The 25,044-nt window shown below is 40.0% G+C and overlaps 1 protein-coding gene across 2 annotated transcripts in view; it reads right to left on the bottom strand.

The window, feature by feature from the left end:
* The window catches only part of KIF13B (kinesin family member 13B), a 204,187-nt gene that overhangs the window by 83,979 nt on the left and 95,164 nt on the right, over positions 1-25,044 (bottom strand). For both annotated transcript variants that reach the window (XM_047717469.1, XM_047717470.1), the window contains exons 11-18: positions 24,804-25,016; positions 22,688-22,798; positions 19,692-19,826; positions 9,090-9,220; positions 4,751-4,837; positions 2,802-2,992; positions 1,885-2,095; positions 809-971 (exon numbers count right to left, since the gene is read on the bottom strand). In XM_047717469.1, coding sequence (XP_047573425.1) covers positions 809-971; positions 1,885-2,095; positions 2,802-2,992; positions 4,751-4,837; positions 9,090-9,220; positions 19,692-19,826; positions 22,688-22,798; positions 24,804-25,016 — 1,242 coding nt within the window. The remainder of the gene's footprint in view (positions 1-808; positions 972-1,884; positions 2,096-2,801; positions 2,993-4,750; positions 4,838-9,089; positions 9,221-19,691; positions 19,827-22,687; positions 22,799-24,803; positions 25,017-25,044) is intronic.

The following is a 25,044-nucleotide window of genomic DNA, read 5'->3' as shown; positions in this document are numbered from 1 at the left end:
GCCACAAGAAAAAGATAGTGGTCCTTGCTACCAAGTCAGAATAGAAAACCCAAACATTCATTAAAGCTTTTCTGTATCAAATACTGTGGGAGAAACAAAATATTTATCTGAATATAAAATTTATTTGCTCAAAATATTTTTATTTATCCCTCAAAATATTTATCTGAATATAAAATTCTATATGCCATCAAAATTATGTATGAATATGATTGAGAGTTAGAAAAGGGCCTAAGTAACAAAAACAACTGGATGGGAAGGATAGAAAATTTTGATGGGGCTTTCCCCCTACATTTTATTAAGGTGATTACATTATACCAAGAGAAAAAAAAAAAAAGATTTGTGATCATGAATACACACAAGAAACAACTACTAAACAGTTTTGCAGAACAATCTATTAGCAACTGAAAATGACATGTAAATATCAACTAAACATGGAACTTAAAGGAGAAGGGTTGTAGGATGACACAGGAATGAAGGGGAAACCCCACTTTCTGAAGACTCATCAGGAAAGACTTCCCAGAAATCACAGAAACAGAGTGATGAAAGGGAGCTGAATGGAATAAATTGGTGGGGTGTGGTGGGAGGAGGTAGAGAGGATATTCTAATGGACAAAGGACACATACGCACAAAGGCAAAGAATTAAAAGCAAATGAATTCTACTTGAGAGAGGAGAACAATACAAAAGGATGCAGACTGCAGAAAGGGTAGGTGGGGATGAGGACACACCCACTGGTATTTAACACTGGTGAAACAGACAGCAGTTTTCTCCAGTGGTTGTGTCTGTCTCTTCCATTACCGGCAACCTCACCTTCCTGTTGGCATCCAGGCTGGAGGCTGGAATCTGCAGGGTCACTTTATACTCTGTTCTTTTATCCAGCTCCTCTGCAATGTAACTAGCTTCTCTCACCAACAGATTGGCTTTCACAATTTGTTCCCTCAGCCTCATCAGGCTGTTATTCAGCGTTGCTTCTCTTTAAAAAAAAAAAAAAAAAGGGTGGGGGAGGGAGAAGATAACCATCAAGCAGCACATGGGAATATCATGTAGTACACAATATGTTAATGCCAAACTGCGACCCAAGCTTTACAAGTGCCTTGTGCACACAGGGAATATATGACTGACACCGACCCATGCACGCACTTGTATCTGGACTACGCTGTAAGTACCAGCACACGCTCATGTAACAAGCTGGCCCCTGATTAGGACAGTGCTTCGAAACTTGACTGTGTATACAAATCACCCAAGGATCTTGAAAACCGAAACAGCTTGACTCAGTAGGTCTGGGGTGGGGCCTGACAGGGCACACTTCCATCAGTCTCCACCTGACAGGGATGCTGCCTGTCTGCAGACCAAACTTTGAATAGCAAGAGGTTAGTTAAGTACAGTCTGTAACCATGGATGAGAAATTTTAGTGCAACGCTAATTAGCCCATATAGAGTTCAAGCTTGCAATCTGCATCTCATTAGCACCATGCTTTACCCACCTGAGCTAATCAGTCCAGATAACCACCTTTTTTTTTCCTTTTTTTAAAAAAGCATCTACCCAAGCTTCACAACCTAAAGTATGATACAATGATAAAGTATAACTTCTAAGTACAAATACTTATTTTTTCAAATCCAAAAGCCATACAAACTAAAATGGGGCAGCACCTAACATGGACAACTTTAAATAAATCAATATAAATGGATGATTCCTGTTTTTTCTCTCAAAAATGAAAAAAAAAAAAAGATCATACAAATGGTTCTGAAGGTGTTAACAGTCTCTCATAATATAATTCTGTAATTCTTTATCAAATAATGTCTAGATTTCTCCACACCATCTTATGTAGGTGAGTTAAAGGGTTGAGCCTATGCTATGCACGCGTACGAAAGGCCCCAGGAGCCTACCTCTCTTCAGCCCACTGTCTCAATCGCTGCTGAGCACTGGGTGAGTGGAAAGAAAACCGGTCCCCACTACGACAGTTCTGTTTCTCAGGAGACAGCCTTCGTCGTAGCTGCTCCAATTCATGTTCATACATAAGCCTCTGGCGCTCCAACGCGGATCGTTTTTCTTCTTCATGCTGTTGTTCTAGGCTGTTCAATATGGACTGCATTGGATCTAAACAAGGTTTTTTTTTTTAAAAGGTAAATAATCAAAGAAAGGTCACAGTACAACAGAATAGATTTCCCATGTGGCTCTATATTGCTATGCTGTTTGTCATCCTAACTAGTAAATGAAGATTCTTTTTTTTTTTTAAGATTTTATTTATTTATTTGACAGACAGAGATCACAAGTAGGCAGAGAGGCAGGCAGAGAGAGGGAGGAAGAAGCAGGCCCCCTGCTGAGCAGAGAGCCCAATGTGGGGCTCAATCCCAGGACCCTGAGATCATGACCTGGGCTGAAGGCAGAGGCTTAACCCACTGAGCCACCCAGGCACCCCTAAATGAAGATTCTTGAAGATAGTTTGGACTAAACTTGGTTGTCCTTAGTTCCCACTACTCATATCATCTCTTCTGTCAGATACATGCCGAACTGTCTTCCACACAGGAAAAGCAGGTTTACTGTATGTTCTACATGTAAGCTGAGAGTGACAGTGGCAGTCAAATTTCAAACCTGAGAAATTTTATCAATGAGAACAAAGTGTGCAGCAATTTGTACTCAAGGCTGAAAGAATGAAAGGTTTTTATAAATGTAATAAATTAAAAGATAGAGAATAACATAAAGATTTCCTTTTTTGTTAACATTTAAAAGGCCTCAGTCACAAACATTTTTAACTTTTCATCGACTTTAGAAAGATTCTAAAACGCACAGCAGATCTGCTCACCATTATTCCCCAGAGCCTTCATGGTAACCTCCATTTGCGCATATTCATAATTGAAGTTGATTTCACTGGACACCTCACTGGAGGAGTCTCCATCTATATCCAGCTGCTCAGAACTGATATCATTCTTCATGGACATGTCGTGTTCCTCATCCTCTCGATCTGCTTTCTTTTTCTTTTTAGGCAAATTCAGTCTTGTGGGTGGGGGGAGAGAATATTATTTTAAAAATAAAGATACGCACTTATTCCATCCATTAAACACTGGCATTTGCTAGATGCCAAGGGGTACCATCTAAGTATAAGGCAATTACTATACTCAGGAATTTTATCTTCTGGTAGTAGAAATAAACACACACTCATGCACAAATAGTTACAACAGACCATATGACTTGGGGCCACATGACTGTGACAGGCTAGGTATTGAAGAAAAGCTGAGGACCACTAGAATAACAACAGAAAAGATGACACAGTAGGAAGTCATTTGAGCCAAGCTTTAAAAGTAGGAACAGCATGAGAAGAGATGTGGAAATGGAAACTCTCACAGTCTCTGGAGAAATTATGGATGAAAAAACACAGAGGCACACAAAATTTGCATAGCAGAAGTTATGGGAGTTAATGCTGGAAAGATCAACGTATCTCAAACTTGGAAGGCTTTGAAAACCAATCCAAGTAGTTTACACCTGATTTAGTTTGGGAAGGAGAAAAATGAAAAATATTTTCCAGATACTCTGTGGAAAATTCTTTTTCCAGTAATCAAAATATCGACTGGCCTACAAGCAAAGGATCTCCATTAACTATAAGAAAAGTCAGTCTGATGTCCCAAGCATGGTGACCAGTGACAGGAAGAGGAACAAACCAGGTCTGTAGTTCTGTACAACCTCAGCCTGCCCTTCCCTAGCAACCCAACACCAGTTTTCTAGGGAAAACAATGTGTGCAGTCCCCAGCACAGCCACTTTCTCAGCCTCCCTTGTAGTTAAGGGGCAAATTCTACCAAACAAGACAAAAATGGAAGGTTGCTGGGGGCTCTGGGAAGACTTCTTTTTCTGATCAAGCAGATAGGGCTTAAGTACCACCACCCTTCTCCCTCATTTTCTTCAAATGTGCCTGGATGCTGCTTTGATATCTAGAGTGGTGTAGCCGTCTTTAGACCACAGGGACATGCTAAGACAAAGAGACAGTGACAAGCCTTCTGCTGTGACAGTTTTGAGAGGCTTAGCCAATGCCAACAACCATCCACCTTTGGATTTCTTATTTGGTCAGTGAAACAAACTGTTTAAGCCATTGTAGTCAAGTCTGCCATTACCTGCAGCCGAAAACATTCCTAAATGAAATACAAACTTTATTTTATGACTACGGGAACTACAACTACTCTTTTCCAATAAAACATAAACAAATAAAAAGATAAGCATGTCAGAAAAAAAAAAAAATGATGAATTCTTACACCAGATGGCAAAACAATCATCTTGCACTGGGAAATAAAATGGGAAAAAAAAAAAAAAGTAAACTCCTCATTTTTTCTGAGGGTATTTTTTTTTTAAAGATTTTTATTTATTTATTTGTCAGAGAGAGAGAGAGATTGAGCGAGCGAGCACAAGCGCACAAGCAGGCAGAGGCAGAGAGAAGCAGGCTCCCTGCCAAGCAAGGAGCCCAATGCGGGACTTGATCCCAGAACCCTGGGACCATGACCTGAGCCGAAGGCAGTGGCTCAACAGACTGAGCCACCCAGGCGTCCCTCTGAGGGTACTGTTTATATGTCTCTCAGGTTCAAAGCATATAGTAAACAAACCATTAACAGTCAGTAAATATATATGTACAAAACAACTTATACTTTTTATGGAGTTAAGTTTACCTTAACATTCTTACCATACATTCTTCTGTTTCAGAGAATTAAGATTATCTTATTAAGATTATCTTAATAATCTCTCTTTAAGAGCCATGAATAATGTCATACCTGAAGAAGTGGTTGTTTCCCCAGAGAATCCTGTCCCCATGATGGAGTTGTATAGGACTAGATACAGAAGAGCCATTTACAAATGTTCTGAGGGGAGAAGAGGTTAAACAAGCAAACAATGATTATCTTATTTTCTCCTTTAGTTACCCAATACTATAGAGATCTAGTTACTAGGGAAAAAGAAATAATCAATTCCCCAAAATAATCAATTTTCCTGCCCTCAGTGAATTTTACTATTTGTATTTACTTCTCTGCTGAGAAATGCTTACAGTACTAAGTATAATAAATTACTATCCTCTATTTTTCACAATTCTGAATTTGTTATATAGCATATTAAGGAGTAGATATGGAGCCATTATAGTCAACAGGAAAAAGCTGGGAGCAGTGTACATTACAACTCAAATGAGTATGTCCAATCTACATGAATAATAAGAGCCAAGCAACCAACTAGACTCTAGAAATAGAAAAAATGAGACCCGTGCTAAATTCTTCTGTAACTTCCTAGAGCACAGAAAAAATTCATATCCTATCAATATATAAAAGATTTATAGGGTCCACTTGACTGCTTATCTTTTTTTTTAAGATTTTATTTATTTGACAGAGAGAGAGATCACAAGTAGGCAGAGAGGCAGACAGAAAAAGAGGAGGAAGCAGGTTCCCCGCTGAGCAGAGACCCTGATGTGGGGCTCGATCCCAGGACCCTGAGATCAATGACCTGAGCTAAAGGGAGAGACTTAACCCACGGAGCCACTCAAGCACCCCATTGACTACTTACCTTGACAATGGAGTTCAACAGAGGGGTGGATAGAAGGATATAAAGGGCAAAATTTGCAGGTGCAGGAAAAAAACAAAACTTACGCATACCATTTTAAGACTGCTGTTCCTGGAATACCAGTTTCATCAAGCCTCTCTCCTCCTGAAGGACTCATTTGCTTAGATATGGGATAGAGGTCAAGTTCTTTATCTTGACCCTTAAGGCCCTACAAAAGGAAGCCCTGTTTATCTCTCTCTTTCTCTTTCCCCTCTAGCAAATTCTCAACTTAAGCCAAAAAAAAAAAAAAAAAAAGTTTAGGTGCTGTCCACTAAACATGATTAATTTAATTGACTCCTCTTTCAAAACCAGGTTTACCAGTCCTGCAACCTAGAACAGCATTCCCATTCCTCCCCATCCCCCTACCAAGTTCTACTCAGCTTTCAAAGCCCAGCTGGTTTCCGCTTCCTCTGTAAAAGCTGCTCATCACTCCAGCCTATAGTGTTAGTTTCTGTACTGTCCTAAAGCACTTAACTGGCTTTATATTGCTAGTTACTTTTTATATATATGCATATACACAAAATCCTACTCTGGCTATCTGGATTTCACTTACCATGTAGGTTTTTAAACATTATAAGTAATTGGTCCTCCTATAGTCTGATTATTCAAAGCATGAACTCAAAAACTGTAACAAAAGGGAACCTACTAAAATTAGCAGATTTCAGCTTTTATGACACAAATTCCTTAAATATAATGAGGATTTCAATTAAAGGGAAACATATAGAGGCTAATTTTTAAAAGCTACAGCCATTAAGCCATAATTAATAAATAAAAGCATGGTTATAATAAGGGTTTTCAAAGTGTGGTCTCTGTGGGGTCCTCAAGATCAAAGCTATTTTTATAATAATGCTAACCTGCCCTTTTCACCGTGTTGACATTTATACCAGCAATGAGTAAAACTGCTGTTTTAGCACAAACCAAGGCAATGGCACCAAACATGACTAGTAGTCACTGAACCACTCATGCCATGCACTCAGAATTGTTGAAAAAGCTTTCCTTTGAGGATGTCCTTGATGAAGCAATAAAAATTATTACTTTTTAAAAACCCTGACCCTTCACAACTTTTTAAACATTTCAGGTTGACAAAACGAGAAGTACATAAAAAAGCACTGACACCAGAGTATGACTACTGTCCTGAGCAAAAGACATATATAAAGTGGTATCTAGGGCAGCCATTTTCCTGCAAATGGACAAAGCGAGGAAATGCCAGCTGTGAATTTCAAGTGAGAATTGGGAGTTTGGAAACTTGTGTCAATGTCCTCCACTCAAAGACCACTAGGAGCATTCCCATAGCTGAACAAGCTGGGCTGATTATTCATGCACAGGAGAAGACACAGTCGCAGGAAGCATGGGATGTCTCAGTACCAGTGTGCTCAGAAGGACTGTTGCAGGATTTGGGCTTTAGCCAGACGAGTTGGCAAAGGGTCTGAGAGAGGGGGGCTCTGTACATGTTGGATGTGTTCAGAAGGCAAGAGTACTTTTAGGATTGGGCATTCTAAAAAAATCTGATTTATAGAGGGTAGACTAGAATGAAGATTATAATAAAGTTGTGACCAGTAAAAAAGTAATCACTCACCTCAGCCAAGAGAAAGTACTTGGTATTTGGTGTGTGATAGAGTGACCTTGGTTTTTGTCTGTGCTGAAACAAAATTATTATGTGGCCTGCTTTGTCATATTTTATCACAGCTTCAGAGTAACCTTGCCTGAGGTTGTTATTCTGTAAGACTACTTAATAAGAGAATAGCATGCCCAGGCTGGGAGTACCGGGCCTAGCTTCTGCTGTTCTTTCCTCTTCCTCATTTGTCTCCTTCACCGTGAGCTGGATAGCTTCCCAATATTTAAAGACTTTTTGGATAAGTTAGTAATAATATTTTTTGAAGATTTATTTATTTTAAAAAATTTTATTTATTTGAAAGAGAGAAAGAGAGCAAGTGTACTCAGTGGGGGAAGGGAGAGAGAATCTGAAGCAGATGCCATGCAGAGCCCGATACAGGGCTCCCACGACTGTGAGCTTATGACCAGAGCCGAAACCAACAGCTGGACCTTAACCGACTGAACGACCCAGGCGCCCCATGACTTATTTATTTTTAGAAAGAGAAATAGAGAAAGAGCACACGTAGAGGAGTAGGGGGAAGGGCAGAGGGAAAGGAAAAGAAAGAATCTCCAGCACACTGCCCACTGAGTGTCGGGCCCAACTTGGGGCTCAGTCTCACAACCCTGAGATCATGACCTGAGACCATGACCTGAGTTGAAACGAAGAGTCGGATGCTCAACCAACTGTACCACTCAGGCACCCCAAGATTAGTAATGATGTTAATGATTATTCAGTATCATATAATGAAATGAATCAACATTTGAAGAATCACTCTAAGTCAATTAACAGTTGTAGACCATTATATAACAGGGCAATAACAGCTTCACAGCTTAAGGAAGCAAAGTGAGAAACATTTAATTTACATAATATTATATCTCTTCATTCATTCATTACTTATTGAGTGCTTATATACTATATTATAATATATATATTATAATATATACTTATATTCTATTACATACTAAGGAGAGAGAACCAAAAAAGAAAGGCCCCTGTCCTCAATGAGCTCACAGTCTACTGGGATAATAAAGGTTAACAGCCCACAAGAACACAGTGTGATGGCTAAGTTGGCTAAGTATCTGACTCTTGATTCCAGCTCAGGTCTTGATCTCAGGGTCATGAAGTTAAGGGTCATGAAGTTAAGCCCAACATTAGGGTCCACACTGGACATGGAGACTACTTAAAAGATAAAGTTTTTTAGAAGAAGAATACAATATTAAGTCTTAACATAAGAGGAAGCATAAGGTGTACAGGGAATATATACTAGGGGCCCTTCATGTAGACCAAACAGGGAATTCCTCCAAAGTTGACAATGGCAGAGCTTAGTCCTGAAGGTCAAATACAAGTCAGTTGACCAAAAGAACAACAGACACAGAGGAATAGGAGACAAATAGGAGGGATGTAAGGAATTTTATATAAAAAATAGTAGAAAGCCTGGGGTGGCTCAGTTGGTTAAGTGTCTGCCTTTGGCTTGGGTCATGATCCTGGGGTCATGAGATCAAGCCCCACATCAGGCTCCCTGCTTAGTGAGGAGCCTGCTTCTCCCTCGCTCACCTTCCTGCTGCTCCCCTTACTTGTTCTCTCTCTGTGTCAAATAAATAAGTAAAATCTTCAAAAAAAATTAGTCAAAAGCCATCTGGCTGTATGGTAAGTGACCCAGGAAAAAGATTAGAGTGTTGGCATAGTTCCAATCAAGATTTGATGAGGGTCTTATTTAAACAAGGCCACAGTAGGGCCACAGTAGTGAGTATAGAGAGGAGAGATGGGTTTAAGGGCTATTAAAAAGTTCAATGTAAAGGTCTTGGTAACTAACTGGATAGCTTCATTAAGTGAACTTAAAAGCAAAGGCCAAACATGCTTATAACACCCACAACTAGTGTACTTTTTTCCTCTTAAAAATTATTGTGACATTGACACTAATTAAAGTACATTACCTGGTATTCTTCTGAGGAGTCAGCATGACCTGGCCTTCTGCTGTGATGTCTATAATACAATGTTCAGGAAGAATTCCCATGCCACATAGCTGGATATCTTGGGAATTTGCTGAGCCTATCAATGTGTGTTCCTAGAAAAGAACCAAACTCACTGATTAATACTGTATTCTTACATGTATAAAAACTGAAATCATCTCTGAGCCCTCTTACGTTGATCCATTACATTAGCAAAAAGGTTCTTTGAAGCAAATGGAATGGGGTAGGGGGAATTTCTGGCTTTCTCTGAAATATATTCTATAAGGTATATTTCCTTATAAGGAATAATGCACTAAGTTGAGTTATACCTTTCAAAACTAAAACTATAGTTTCATATTAATGTCTATATTACATTATTTTCCATTGCGATCTTGATCTCAAATTTATACTACTCTCAGAGCATGAGGCATGAGTCAATAATGCACCAAAAATACTGGTCTGAAAACCACAGTTACTTAAGTTGTACATCACTAAGCTGGCCTCAATCAAGATGATCAACTACAAAGATAAAAAGCTATTCAAATCTGGGGCGCCTGGGTGGCTCAGTGGGTTAAAGCCTCTGCCTTCGGCCCAGGTCATGATCTCAGGGTCCTGGGATCGAGCCCCACATCAGGCTCTCTGCTCAGCAGGGAGCCTGCTTCCTCCTCTCTCTCTCTCTGCCTGCCTCTCTGCCTGCTTGTGATCTCTATCTATCAAATAAATAAATAAAATCTTTAAAAAAAAAAAAAAAGCTATTCAAATCTAAGGAGTTTGAAAAGATTAAAATTACTTTATGAATCCCATGGTCTCCCTAATCCTCAAAGAAGATATGATGGCTGTGTTGTTCCTACTGTAGAGCCACAATTACTCAATTCTTGAAGCCCCAGTCACCAGCCTTGCTGTTTTGGCTGGCAACTGAGAAACCGATATAAAAATCAAGCTCCCTCTTACGCACTTCAACACTTAAGGACTGTACGTACTTAAACACTGATAACACTGGGATGTGTCCCTAAGCCACCTTCTCCTTTTCATACACCTAGATCTACAGTCAGACACAAAATATGCTAGGCTTTGCAAGCCATATGCAACCACTCAACTCTGTCTAGTAGTGTGAAGATGGTCAGACAACACACAAATAACAAGTACGGCTACTTTCCAGTAAAACTTTATTTATGAACACTGAAATCTGAACTGCATATGATTTTCACGTGTCTGAAATACTATGATTCTTGTAATTTTTTTTTAACCATTTAAAAAATGTAAAAACCATTCTTAGCTCCCAGGCCACAGAGAAGCAGGCAGGGAACTAGATCTGGTCGTTGGAAGGCTGACCTCTGATCATGATGACTTTATCCAGTTGCATGGGTATTAAATACTGTTGAAACAGGGAAACTAAAAGGACCCCAATGAAAAACTGCTATTTTTGCTCCTTTCCGGCCTCTACTCTTGCAAGGGCCTACAACCCCCCGCCCACATACATACTTATAGAACAAATAATGTTCTCCTTGTAAAGGTCAAGGAGTTAATGATTTCTTTGGAGTTTTCCAGCACAATAAATACCATCTAAGGAGCGACCAAGACCAATGACTCAGCAAGATCTCTGGCTCCAGGGCAGAAGTGGCTTACTACGGAAGACACCTAAACACTCCTTTCTGTTACTGGATGCCTGATAAGACACAATCCTCAATAAAAACCCCAGGCCCCAAGCAAAGAGGACGTTCTCCTTTGCGTTCTGAGTTTCGCAGGTGCTTTGTCCGTATCTTGCACTCTCTCTAGGTCTTCGGTAAACTCCGCTCTCTTCCTCTTGGCTTCCATTTGATTTCTGTCCTGCGTGAAGGCAAGGACCTTCTTGGCTGGTCCTGCACGACCCCCTCTGGGTCCTCAGACCCCTCTTGAAGGCTACAGTCTTTAAATAAATTAAATCACCAGCCAGAAGCTAGACTTCACTTCCATTATTTTCCTGCCTCTATTATCACTATTCTCAGTCTCACTAACCATTATTTCTTGCCTACTTGGATGCTTAAAGACATTTTTTTAAGGTTTTATTTTTATTTATGTGTATGTATGTATGTATGCATGTATTAACTTACTTATCTATGTATGTATGTAAGCCAGTGCACGCACTCCCAAGCTGAGGAAGGAGTAGACGGGGGCAGAGGGGAAAAGAATTTCAGGCAGATTCTCCCCTGAGCCCGGAGCCTGAGGAGCCTGATGACGGGCTCCATCTCAGGACTCAGATCACGACCTGAGCCAAAACCAAGGGTCAGAAACCAAGGGTTAGACTCTTAATCGACTGAGTCACCCAGCTGCCCTGCTTAAAGCCATTTCAAAGCATCTAAATGTCATTCTAAATGACATCTGAGTGTCTAGAGACATTTCAAAGTGAAAAGCCCGAAGCGGAACTTTTGCTCCCCCAACCCCACCCAATGAATCTAGTCCCTTCCCCGACAGTGGTTACTGCCACCACCCAGTTAGTCCGCTAAAAAGCTTAGATGCTACAGAGTCCTTTCCTTCCCTTACCAGCCTGCCCCTGGGCCCAAGTCAATCTGAACATCCCTATAGACTGTCCCTCCAAAACATATCCGGAATCAGCTTATTTCCCCCATCTACCCTGCTCTACTGCAGGGTACACCTCCTGCTATTTCCTCCACTTCTAATCCTAAACCCCCCCAACCCCATCCACTACCAGCACACAGGCAGATCATGTGATCTCCCTATTTAAAGCCCTCTAATGGTTTCCATGAAGGCCAAATTCTTATCCAGGCTTACAAAAAACACTCAGAGGTACTCCTGGGTGGTTCTGTTGGTTGGGCGACTATCTTCAGCTCAGGTCCTGGTCCCAGAGACCCCGGATCGAGTCCTGTATCAGGCTCCTATCTCCATGGGGAGTCTGCTTCTCCCTCTGACCTTCTCCCCTCTCATGCTCTCTCTCTCTCTCTCTCAAATAAAATCTTGAAGGAAAGAAAAAAGAAAACACCCAGAGATGTGGCCCTGCCTATCTCTCCTATTCTAGCTCCTGCCACTCCCCCTTCTTTTGGAGCAAGATAAGGCCACCGTAGCCTTTTATCAGTCCTTTGAGCACACAGGCAGTTTCCTTGGTCTGAAATGTTTCCCCCTGACCTTGATATTGGTAGTTTCTTATCGCTTCTATCTCACCTTTAAAGGGCACATTCTCAGAGAGATATATCCCGAACTGATAATCAGAAATAACCACCCCATTACTCTCCTATTTCAATTCCTTACTTAGCACTGACTGTTGGGGCTCAGTACCTACCTACGCTGCTAGCTTGGAAAAAAGCAGAGAACAGTTTGACCCACTCCCCTCTGTAATCCAATCACTTAACACAGGTGTGGCACAATTAGGCATTAGATAAATTCAAAAGAAAAATAAATGAACAATCACTTCCTTCAGACTCAAAGGAAGACGATTCTCTCTCTCCTTTGCTGGTAACTCTTCTAATTATGTTGTGGGTGCCAGTGCTTCCCATCTCTTCTGGGACCTCAATCTCATAAAAAGGGCCCCTCCCCACTAGTATTTTCATTTCCCCTCTTCTGGGGGTTTCTTCACTCAACTATACTGCAGTGGTGTTTCTAAGGCAACATGGAGCTGGGATCGAGCTGTCCCATGGTATCCTATCCAATCCCCAAGGAGTATACATAATACAGAGGACATGCCACATAAACCTTTACTCCCCACTACTGGGTGAGGCTTCCCAGCCAATCCCCAGACTTTTCTAATCTGGAGAACAAGACTTACTGTGTAGAAACTATAAGTAATGCTTTATGATGTTCAGTAGCAGGCCTGAGGAATCTATCTCATGCCTGTCTCCATTCCCCACTTCGGTTCTTCCCACCCTGTCTTTACAAAACCAATCCCATGGTGAGAGAAGTTCCAAAAGGAGGGAAAAAGTACCTGGCTGGCTCGCTGGAGGAGCACGTGACTCTGTATCTAAGGGTTTTGAGTTCAAGCCCACACTGGGTGTAGAGACTACTTAAAAATAATAAAATCTTAAAACAAAGTCTACAGAGAAAAAGGGCCCAAGACCACCTTAAAAAGAAGGAAAAATCCCCCAAAACACTTGGCTTAGGCCATTTCCACATATAATCTCTTTTCTCCTCCTGTAAGAAATTCTAGAAAGAGTCCTAATAGTGACTTTGGTAGAAGTGGAGGTAAGCCCTGAGCTATATATTCCAGGTTGGAGTTTGAGCGTAGAACCAACTCCGACTACCATCTCCAACTGTACACAGGTTCAGGCCCCCATCTGTGCCCTTGCTCTTGTTCTCTTTGCCTGAAATGCTTCCTCTTCCCTTCATCTAAATGAGAGTGTCTTAAATACCCAGGTCTAGCTTCATCTTCTACTTCAAAGTTTCACCATTAAGTGACACCTACTTCTCCCTTCTCTGAACCCTGATTATATTCAGAGTGCGTACCACATTTTACTACCTGTGGCACAAATGTTTTTTTCCCTTTATTTAGACAACAACCTTTACAGGAGTCCTGCATCTTTGCCAACAAAGAGCACAGCATATGATACATGGCAGACGCTAAGTATCTGGTCATAGACTGAATTAAAAATTACTGGAGATAAGATATGAACACAAGCATATAAAGGTCTAATCCAAATTCTAGAAGGAAAACTTCACTTTTTCGACAAATATTACACTGAACCTGTATTAAAAGATGGGCACTGAATGGCTAGAGATAAAAGAAAGACAAAGTCCCAATTCTGGTGCTTACAATCTCAGAGACAACTTAAATCTCTCATTTGAGGTTATAATCTATTCTGATTTGGATGATGATTGGCTGGAATCTAAAACATGGAGCCCTAAAAGCTCAATCTGCCAAAGCCTTACTGTTTGATGTTTTAACAAGTTGGACAATAAGCTTTTTGGTAAATTCCTCCTATTTTGCTCTAAGCAATGCAATAAAAATACTCATGAGGAAAAAATAAACTTATCATAGGTTGGTGCAGAGGTTTATCTAATAAGTAAGTGCTATGAAAGTACAAGGTAATCAAAATAAGATAAAGTTAATCAGTGGTAGCTTTTCCATCTCGATGTGATACATGCCTTTTTTTTTTTTTTTAAAGACTGTTTATTTTAGAGAAAGAGAGTGCATGCACCGGGGGAGAGGGGCAGAGGGAGAGAAAAGGTCTCAAGCAGACTCTGCCTCAAGCATGGAGCCCGACACAGGCCACAGGGCTTGAGCCCATGTCCCCAAGATCATGACCTGAGCTGAAACCAATAGTTGGATGCCCAACCAACCGCGCTGCCCAGGCACCCCTGAATATAATGATTCTTTTTTTTTTTTTTTTTAAAGATTTTATTTATTTATTTGACAGAGAGAGATCACAAGCAGGCAGAGAGGCAGGCAGAGAGAGAGGAGGAAGCAGGTTCCCTGCTGAGCAGAGAGCCTGATGCGGGGCTCGATGCGGGGCTCGATCCCAGGACACTGAGATCATGACCTGAGCCGAAGGCAGCGGCTTAACCCACTGAGCCACCCAGGCGCCCCATATAATGATTCTTAAAGTATACTAGTTTTCAGGAAAAATTTAACAAATATAAAATACTAGATTTTTAAAACTCAGAAACAGCCAAAGGCTAGAAATGGCCTTTTAATCTTTCTCCATCCATTTAAATTTAATTTCACTGGAGATGATTAGTTAACTATTCTATGAATTACAGTACCTTGCTTCCTTTATAAATCAACTATTTATGTAGCTTTTTTAAGAATCTCCCTTTCGGGGCGCCTGGGTGGCTCAGTGGGTTAAGCCGCTGCCTTCGGCTCAGGTCATGATCTCGGAGTCCTGGGATCGAGTCCCGCTTCAGGCTCTCTGCTCAGTGGGGAGCCTGCTTCCTCCTGTCTCTCTGCCTGCCTCTCTGCCTGCTTGTGATCTCTCTCTGTCAAATAAATAAATAAAATCTTTAAAAAAAAAAAAAGAATCTCCCTTTCATCCACTAAATCCTAAAGGAGAAAGAGAAAGAGAGGAAGAAGGGGACGTGAAAATGAGGGAGGAGAGAAAGGAAGATGAAGAGAGACAGGAATTGTCCACTAGTGACGTATTTCACAGGGCAAGCTTTTCCAAGCCTACAAGAAGGAAAAGCAGCATATTAGTAAAGCCTATCAGGTTCCTCAGACTTATCAGCATCCTCAGATAATTTCTGAAGGAAAAGGTAAGCAAGTATCAGGGGCACTAAGGAGAAAAATACTTGTTACTCCTCACACATCTAAATAATCAAAATTCCTTAATAAGTCATGCTGGCTTAACAGAACCAAGACTCCGAAGACAGCTGTTCTGGAATTGAGGTGAAAAAGGCAGGAAGGTACCTGCCCATCTTTTATGAATTCAAGCCCTAAACCACAGGGGTCTGACTGCTGCCCACCCAAGAACTCCTAATGTGCCCTACCTATCTTACTCATCTTGGGCTCCTTGAAACCTAACCTGCAGCTCCAGAAACACTGTCTGGCTGGTGCCTCGGCCATTCTGAACCCCTCAGTCAGTGACTGAATACTGGGCAAGATACCAACAGATGGTTTACTTTCAATGATATGAGCAACATGTCTTTTCAAGCTGCTGCTGAATCACTTATCAAGGTATGAATCCTTACTGAGTGTGTCTATGTAAAATTTGCCCCCAAATCCTTCAGAATCAACCTTGTTTCCCAGGCCATTAATAGCTGACTTGTGAAGAGCAGATGCAGAACTGCATCAGCAAAATAGCCCTCCTGAAAGATTCGGTGGATAATTCCAAGGCATGCTGAGAATCAATCATACTATGATACCATTTCTGTAATGTAAAAATATGTATCACTCTAAGTCCAAAGACATACATATAGGAATAGATCTAGAGAATAGTGATAAAACTATTAAATACTAATTGAGGTCATCTCTACATGTTGGGATTTGGGCACGGATTCCCCCCTCTTTTTCTAATAAGTGTTTATAAAACTCTTCAGAAAACAAAGCGTATAACTAGCGTCATGTTTTTAAGGTGGGGGAAGCAGTTCTTCCCTCTAGAGGCTTCCCCCTAGAAGCTTGGCTGTTACTGGGTAGAAGTCTCCAAGACCATCTCAGAATCACAAGCAATCCTTGCTTTACCTGAGAACACAGAGTTGTAAAAATAACTTTTTGCAAGGAGATCTTAATAATCAATGGGGAAAACCACAATTATATGACTTTTTTTAAAAAAAAGATTTTATTTATTTATTGACACAGAGAGAGAGAGAGATCACAAGTAGGCAGAGAGGCAGGTAGAGGGAGAGGTAGAAGCAGACTCCCTACTTAGCAGAGAACCTGATGCAGGTTCCCAGGACACTGAGATCATGACCTGAGCCAAAGGCAGAGGCTTAATCAACTGAGCCACCCAGGTGCCCTATTCTGTGACTTTCTTAAATGTCTGTAAAAACATTAAGAATTCTCTTACTGCTACAATATATAAGGAAATGAAAAAACAATAAAACTATTTAGTTTACTATAATTTAGAATATTAGACACATTGAAATATAAAATATTTTCTTTGTGAAAAACTTATCAAGAGTAGTTTGAACACTGCTTGCCTTCTTCTTCTCTGTATAGGTATATAACTTACAATATGGAGTGAGCATGTTTTCTGTTCCTTGGCAAACTGTGATACTCCTTTCTAAGCATCTACCATTTTAACCTCTGTGTCCAGATGCTACAAAATACCTCCACGGCCTCCTTCAATGGGAAGTTTTCTCTGGTGTCACTCCCTTTGGGACATCTTCATCCTTCTCGTCACACTTTCATAACTTACATCAGTAAGTTCACCCTCACTAAGTTTCTCTGGCTGCATATGTAGAATCTCACGAACAGCAGTGGCATCAACATTATTTACTAAATTGTGGTAACTGGAATTTGTGCGTGTTGAAGCCATGCAAGGCAGAGACTGCCCATGCATGCAAATTAGATGCGAAATCATCTCAGGAGTTATGTTCCATCTATGGTTTGGCCACCATACCCTACCCCTGCCAGTTCCAGACCAAACAAATAAATGGAGGATTCTGTTCTGGAAGAGACTCAGACCACTTGGAACTAGAAAAAAAATTAGAGATCATTTAATCTAGTGCCCTCATTTTATAGATGCGGTGCTGAAAATCACCCAGAGATGTGAAGTCATATGCCCAGCACCTAAATTGATTTCAGAATTCAAAGGAAAGAAGAAAGTAAAGCAAAACAAAACAAAACGCTCAGCCTCCAAATTCCTCCTTCCCACATCATGGTATCACTTTACTGAAGCAAAAAACTGTTCTTGGACTGAGCTCATCCTTCTGAATGTGCTTGGTCATGAATATGCTTTTGTCATGGGGTGAGCTTGGGCAGTCAAGAAATCAACACTGCCTCAAACTCTGCCAAAACAGGGTTGACCACACAATCTGAAACAGAATCCTGACACCTCCACACGAGATGACCAGAAATATTTTGACTACTCTCCAAAAGTCTTTAAATAGTTTCTTTGTTTAATTTTATAGTTAAGGAACAGATATGAATCAGGTTTTTTTCTTGTTGGGCGTATGTGTTTGTGTGTTCCAATTTGAACTTCATCACATCAGAAAGAAAAAGAATTCAGAGTTGGGAGAAATAAAAAGGGCAGAATATTTGAGTCCTATTCTATGCTGCATCTCTCTTGAGGCATATGACTGTCTATGGCTGAAACCCTAATGCAAAATGCAGCCACCATCATTAAGAAACATAGTATAAGATGTGATCATTTAAACTTCTTTTTTCAACAGATAAGGATAATATACATAAGATACCACACAGAGCATCAAATAAATGCGCAATATTTGATATTTGTATGTAGTGCTTCTGTTCACACAGTGTTTGTATATATCAATTCTCATTTAATCCTCACAGGAACCCTGTGAGGTAGCCAGACAAAGTGCCCATTTGTAGAGGAGTCTGTAGACCAGAGGGGGCAATGGACTTGAGACCACACATCCAGACAAAAACGCAGGTCATCTCCCTGCTACTCTCATGTTGCTCCCACCCGAGTGCAACACCTGAGAGCACACACAAGCTATATGTATCAAAAACGTGATTTAAAAAAAAAAAAAAACAAAAAAAAACACGTGATTTAATTCATAGCATAATAAAACATGGCATCAGATACTCATTAATAAGGGGCGTTATCAAAATAACACAAACCAATTATGCCAGGATATCTCTGATCAAAACTGGGAAACTAGCTAATGTGTCATGAATTCTTTAGTCTTCCTAGACACGAAGCCACATGTTTGTTTGTTTGTTTGTTTTTTTAAAGATTTTATTTATTTATTTGACAGAGAGAGATCACAAGCAGGCAGAGAGGCAGGCAGAGAGACAGGAGGAAGCAGGCTCTCCGCTGAGCAGAGAGCCCGATGCGGGACTCGATCCCAGGACTCCGAGATCATGACCTGAGCCGAAGGCAGCGGCTCAACCCACTGAGCCACCCAGGCGCCCATGTTTGTTTTAATTTTACAACAGTAAACACTTTACCAGCTCATCTTTAACTTCCTAGTCATCTTAGTTAAACCTACTATATAAGTGCCTATATTATAAGGGGGGGGAGGATTTCCTCCTAGTATTTATACCACATGTCAGAATCGTATAGTCCATTACCTAATTCATTTATGCTCTGGGCATGACAAGGCGATTGTGAGCTCCTCATAATTTATGTAGTGGCTCAGGATTCCGGCTCATTCTAAAGTTGTCTCTTGCCTCCCTGATATGTCCCACAATTTCAGGTTTCAATGTACATCACTATTTGGGTTTTTTTCTGTTCCATACTCTGACCCTCTCGGTCTCTAAGTGACCTATTCTTTTTTTTTATAAGTTGATAATCCAAATTCTTAAATTTCCCTAAAGTACTGGAACACAAAATTCATAGTAGGTGGCCCTACACCATAACTTCCATTCACATTTCCTTTAAAAAAATTAATAAATAAAAATTTCCTTTTATAATCTAACCACTCACAAAAAAGGTGTGCTTCATATAAATCACGAAAGCTTCAGTCTACTAATAAATCATTTAGTTTTAAAAGTCCTTCTTTAAGCTTTAAGTTATCTACTTAACTCTGTGGTATAAATCATAGTCAATAATAGTAGCTAAAGTTACTTAATTTCTTGAAAGTAACATCAGAATATTATTTTTTATATTACTAGGTTAAATTACATCACTCAAAGACTAAAAAGAGCCACTAATTCCAGGGGCACCTGGATGGCTCAGTCCGTTGAGAATCCAGCTCTTGGTTCTGGCTCAGGTGGTGTGATCTCAGGGCTGTGGGATGGAGACCCACATCAGGCTCTGTGCTCAACAGGGAGTCTGCTAGAGATTCTCTCTCTCCCTCTCCTCTGCCCTTCCCCACACCCACTCTATTTCTCTCTCTAAAATAATAAATAAATCTTAAAAATAAATCAAATAAAAAGGGAAATTAGTCTCAGAAACTCAAGATTTTCTACACTTCAATTTAAACAATTTGCTAATTCTCATTATTTTGGAATAAGCATGGCTCTCCAAGTCTAAAAAAATACTATGAAACACTGTTCTATATTGTTGCAGGAAATGGTAGCAAAGCCTGTTACCTCACCTTTAAATAATAAACCAGAAGTTCATTCAGAGCAGGATCAGCATTCAGATTAACAAGGAAGCATTTATCATCCCCAACTTTAATCCCAGAAGACTGAAGAGATATTCCAAGACTCTCAAGCTGTTTCTGTCGCTCCTGTAAATGTATTAGAGAACTATTAATTCCATAACTATTGATACAGCAAGATATAAAAGGTCGTACATTGGAATAATTATTAAATAACTGTATAATTAAAGTATGTTATCTTAGGACCTGGTATTATAGATCACTGCATTTTTTCTCTTTCCAAACTATATGTTATTTTACCTTGTTAACTGCAACTTTATTTTGAGAAATAAAGGCATTACCAATAGCAACCAAATATTCTACTGAGTTCTCAATTTTCACTCTTGAAAATACCTAACATCTTAAATTTGTCTCTCTCATTTAATTCTGTACATCTGAGCAAAGCTGTTTTACCAAACGTAATCTTTCCATAAGGCCAAATTTTTAATACACTCTCTTGCCCGACAGCCACGGTGAATCCCCAGCCAGGATAAAAGCCAACTCCCTCAACAAAGTCCATAGGCCCTCAATCTGGCCCGTTTCCTCTCCATCTTCATGTCTTACCATTCCTACTCTCAAAGGCTTATATACTCTCAAAGAGTTATGTGGAACTCTTCCAGATTCCTGAAAGGATCAAGAATGCGCTCCCTAGCTAAACAGATTTTACACCTGTCTCTTCTATCTGAAGCATACTTGTTCTCATACTTGGTAACTCATACTTGTTTACTTGACTATTTCTCTATGAAGGCAGGGATCCCATACATCCACCGTGAATTCCTAGCACCTAGCACAGTGCGTCATACACAGTGATGGCTCAAAACGTTAATCTTATGAATGTATCAAAATAAAAATTGCATATGCATTCAAGTATTATTTTCCTAAGAATATGAACCTTTCTTCTTTGTGCCTACCTGTCTCTGAATCCAAACGATATACAAAGGTATACACAGAGGGGGATATAGACTCCTGCAACCAGTAATCTAAGATTAAGTTATATGAATAGGGGCAGAGCAGGGGGTCTTTGACTACACATAAATAGCAAGTGATAATGAGTCACAGCCACCAAAAGCCTTTGATTCTGAGGAAAGACAAGAAAAGCTAAGTCATTTTACTAAGGCCACATAGTAAGTTTGCAGTACAATTGAATTACAGCCTGAGGATTCTGCTATTTTTAGGGATACCGTCCCAAAGTTATCTGACCATGGACCATTTTTCTTCCCAGAAGACTTATTAACAACTGGTGGCTATACCGCCAGAAATGCATTTTGGGAAATGTTAGTCTCTTCTGCAAAAAGGTCAGTGACCAACAGACCAGGTCTTTTTCCATGAAAGAGGAGAAGCAAGCTCAGCAGTAGAAAGCCTGGAGGCTTACAAAGATAAGGTGTTAAATGAAGTGTTGGATAAAATCAGGCACCCTCCTCAAAAGGGACATCCGATGGAGGAAGAGAACAGTTAAGTAAGGAAAGATGCTAATGATAACAATTTACCAGCATTAGCAACGCAATTTCACTTAGACCTACCCTGCCTTCCATCAGCAAAGCAATGCAAATACAATACCATTTCAAAGTCAATGTTTACTTTTGGAGTAGCTCAAAAAGGCTCACACAAATTAGTTTTAAGTTGGGTAATTATTAGACTGACTTATAATTTATGAAAAACAAAAAGTGAGTATAAAATGAGAAATAAAGTTCATACACTGGACTATTCTCTTCTCTGTAATTTGAAGGATATGCATTAAAATAACTCAGTGTTACAGATAAGACCAGATGGTCATATGTTGATCTCAGTGAAACTGGATGATGCCACAAGTGGATCCATTATACTCTTCTCCTGTTTTTATCTATTTTGGAAATGATGATAATAAAAAACATGTAAAAATTAGTCTGCACTAATATAACATCCACTTTATGTTACATAATAGTAGTACCATCCTACAATATCTGATGTACACATTGATTCTGGGCAGCACATTTAAAGATGGAACCTGCTGGGTGACAAAAGTAGCAAGTTCTGTGTATTTACTAATATGAGGAAGAGCTGAAAACACTAGAGAGTTTTAACTTTAGAAAAGGAGGGGAAGAAGGCAGAGGTTACCTTAAATATCTGGGTAATGACTGTCCCTGTCTTGTAGGACTGTTGGGGGGCTTAAATAAAATACTCTATTTAAAAGTACTTAGCATAGGGCCCAACACAGTGTACGTAATACATATTTGCTATTATTACTCTCACTTACTGTATGTATGTGGGAAACTAAGGACCATGAATGGAAATGAAAGAATAAAAGATTCTGATTAAATAGCTACTATTGGAGTCATCAGAGCTGTCCAATCATGAAAAGATTGCTCAACAGGGGACTGGCCTCCACATTACCATGTATATTCCTAAAACAGAGACTGAATACCTACCTAAAAGGAATGCCATGGAGCAAGTCTTTTACTAAGTAGACAACTGGACATTTAGGATTCTTTCCAAATGCTAAGGTTCCCACCATAAAATTGCACAACTCTACCTCTATTAAGTATTTTAAACACAATAGATAGCTCAGATTTAGGTATTTCATATTATTTTTATTAAGTTGTCATAATAAAGCCAGAGGCTTATAACCGAGTATCTGCCACTAATAATTTTGTAATATAGTTCAGTTCCTTAGGACTGCAAAGCACTTAATAGAATTGGGGGTTTAGAGTCAGAGACTACAAAGTAGCTACTTCATTTAAAAAATGTTTATGTCTCTAAGTATATTTCTTACATAATGAACTACTAATTATAATTATGTCTTCTTTAGCCTTTAAATTAACTTTGTGAAATAGACTCTTGGATCTAATTTCTTATTACTGGTGCTAGATTTGCCATCTTCAAAGCTAAAAATCAAAAAAGGAACCAGAAACGCCGTAAGTTGCATTGCACAAACTGCCACGAGCTTTCTCTTGCTTTAATTAGGAAGCACGAACCTGTGCAATCTCCTCGGTTTTCCTCAGTTTCTCCTCCCAGGTCACAGTCATTTCCTGGATTAGCTTCTCTGATTCTTCTAGTCGGTCTTTTAGTTCTGGAGATTTCATTGCCTATAAGAAAATGTTTATTTCATGAAATGTCTGTACCATGCCCTGAAGAAAGCATTAACTAAATCCAAAAGGATAATAGTAACAATCTGGCTGCTCTCAGCTCTATAATTCACAGAGCTCTCTGATCTACCTAAGCCAGAACGATGAATGTGACTGACACACAGCAACCAGACTCTATGCATCCCACAAGCTCACTCAGTTACCCAAGATGGGCTTGAAAGGAAGACTCACCTGTGTTCTTCCAACCTACTGTCACTGTGAAGATCTAGTTACATTTATTCTTTTTAAGATTTATTTATTTATTTATTTATTTATTTATTTATTTGACAGCAAGAGGGGACACAAGCAGGGGGAGTGCGGGAGGGAGAAGCAGGCTTCCCAATGAACAGGGAGCCTGATGCAGGGCTCCATCCCAGGACCCTGGAATCATGACCTGAGCTGAAATGAGATGCTTAATGACTGAGCCACCCAGGCACCCCAAGATCTAATTATATTTAGGGAGACAGAACATTTAAGCTCTCAATGGCTTATTTTTAAATCCCAATAGGTCCGTATATTTAGACTCATACATGGGATTCATTCTAGTCTCTACTCATGACTTCAGCTATTGATTCAAGTATATACAGATGAAATCTGCACATGTTGTAAACTGAACAGTGGTATTAATACCAGGAAGATGGAAAGAAAATTTCAAAGAATCCTGATGAACTGTAAAATTATCCCTGTAAAAAAAAGTTAAATTTCAAAGGGCAAAAATATGACCAAGACAATTGTTTTGACCATGTATTTTACCAACTTACTACCAGCAAACAGGTTATAAAAAAGAAAAGGGCTATGGTCCCAATCCCAGGAAAGAGTCCCACAGGGCTGATCGTGGGAATAGAATACTAATTAAGCTAGAGATCCTGAATCTAGTATTTTATTTCACCTTTGAAAAAGAGGATGAGCATCTGGTTGTAGGTTAGAACTGTACAGGTTTCAAATTCAGTAAAGGAACATAAACACCATACATCACAGAATATACAAAGGGTAGTAGAAATAGAGCACCTCTAAACTGATGGGTATTTCTTTTTTTTTTTTCCAGATTTATTTATTTGAGAGAGAGAGCATGAGTGGGAGGGGCAGAGGGAGAGGGAGAGAGAATCTTTTTTTTTTTTTTTAAATTTTTATCCATTTATTTGACAGACAGAGATCACAAGTAGGCAGAGAGACAGGCAGAGAGAGAGAGGCAGAGAAAGAGGAAGGGAAGCAGGCTCCCGGCCAAGCAGAGAGCCCGATGCGGGGCTCAATCCCAGGACCCTAGGATCATGACCCGAGCTGAAGGCAGAGGCTTTAACCCACTGAGCCACCCAGGCGCCCCAAGGGAGAGAGAATCTTAAGCAGACTCCCCACTGAATGCAGAGCCCAACATGGAGCTCGATCCCATGACCCTGAGCCAAAGCCAAGAGTCCAACACTTAACTGGCTGTGCCACCCAGGCATCCCTAAATAGATGGGTATTTCTGCTATAAAATATTTTTTCTACAAACATAATTAAACCACAACATGGAAAAACTCGATTATTAAGATGTGGAAAAACTCCTTAAGATTTCCATTCTGCCTTCAACCAGTAAACAAATGATACAAGAAGTATCTGCTTGAGTCCTCTTCCAGTCAGTCTTTTCTGCACTAAAATTGCATACTTTGTGTTTCAAGCATCTCTTTCCCTCTCTCCCTTATTCTTAGTTACACCTCTCCCTTCTTGTCTCCTGCCTATACTGTAGAAAGAAACATTTTCTCAATTCCCTTTATTCTCTCTTCCTATTCAATCTTTTCACACCTGTATAAACTCTATAAATTTCAACTATGACTATCTGTCTTTACTTATTACTCATCTCAAGTTTCCTCTTCCTAGAGGAAACTCAAAAATTCTAAGTGGAGTACTTATCACTTACAGCTAAGGGGAAGAAAATTCAAATTCTAGATTTTCCTAGACCCACAATGTGTGGCTTGGCTGTGCCTTATACCTCTGCTTTGGTTAGCTGCTCTCGGAGCTTTTCTACTTCTTCCCGGAGATCCCGGATAATTCGTGCATTAGGATCCTCATTCACCACAGCATGGTTCACGATGTTCTTGGCTCGATCTGCATACCGCAGAGTTGAAAGGGTTTCATCATAGTTATCAGCTGCTGGACTGACAGTGGCCACCATGGCTGTCTTGCTGTTACCCCCAAGACTGTCCTAGATGAAACGAGAAATTGAGTAGGAT

This window comes from Lutra lutra, chromosome 2 (assembly GCF_902655055.1).
Source record: "Lutra lutra chromosome 2, mLutLut1.2, whole genome shotgun sequence".
Lineage (NCBI taxonomy): Eukaryota > Metazoa > Chordata > Mammalia > Carnivora > Mustelidae > Lutra > Lutra lutra.
Note: the sequence above shows the minus strand (reverse complement) of the source record. Positions and strands in the feature narration are given on the sequence as shown.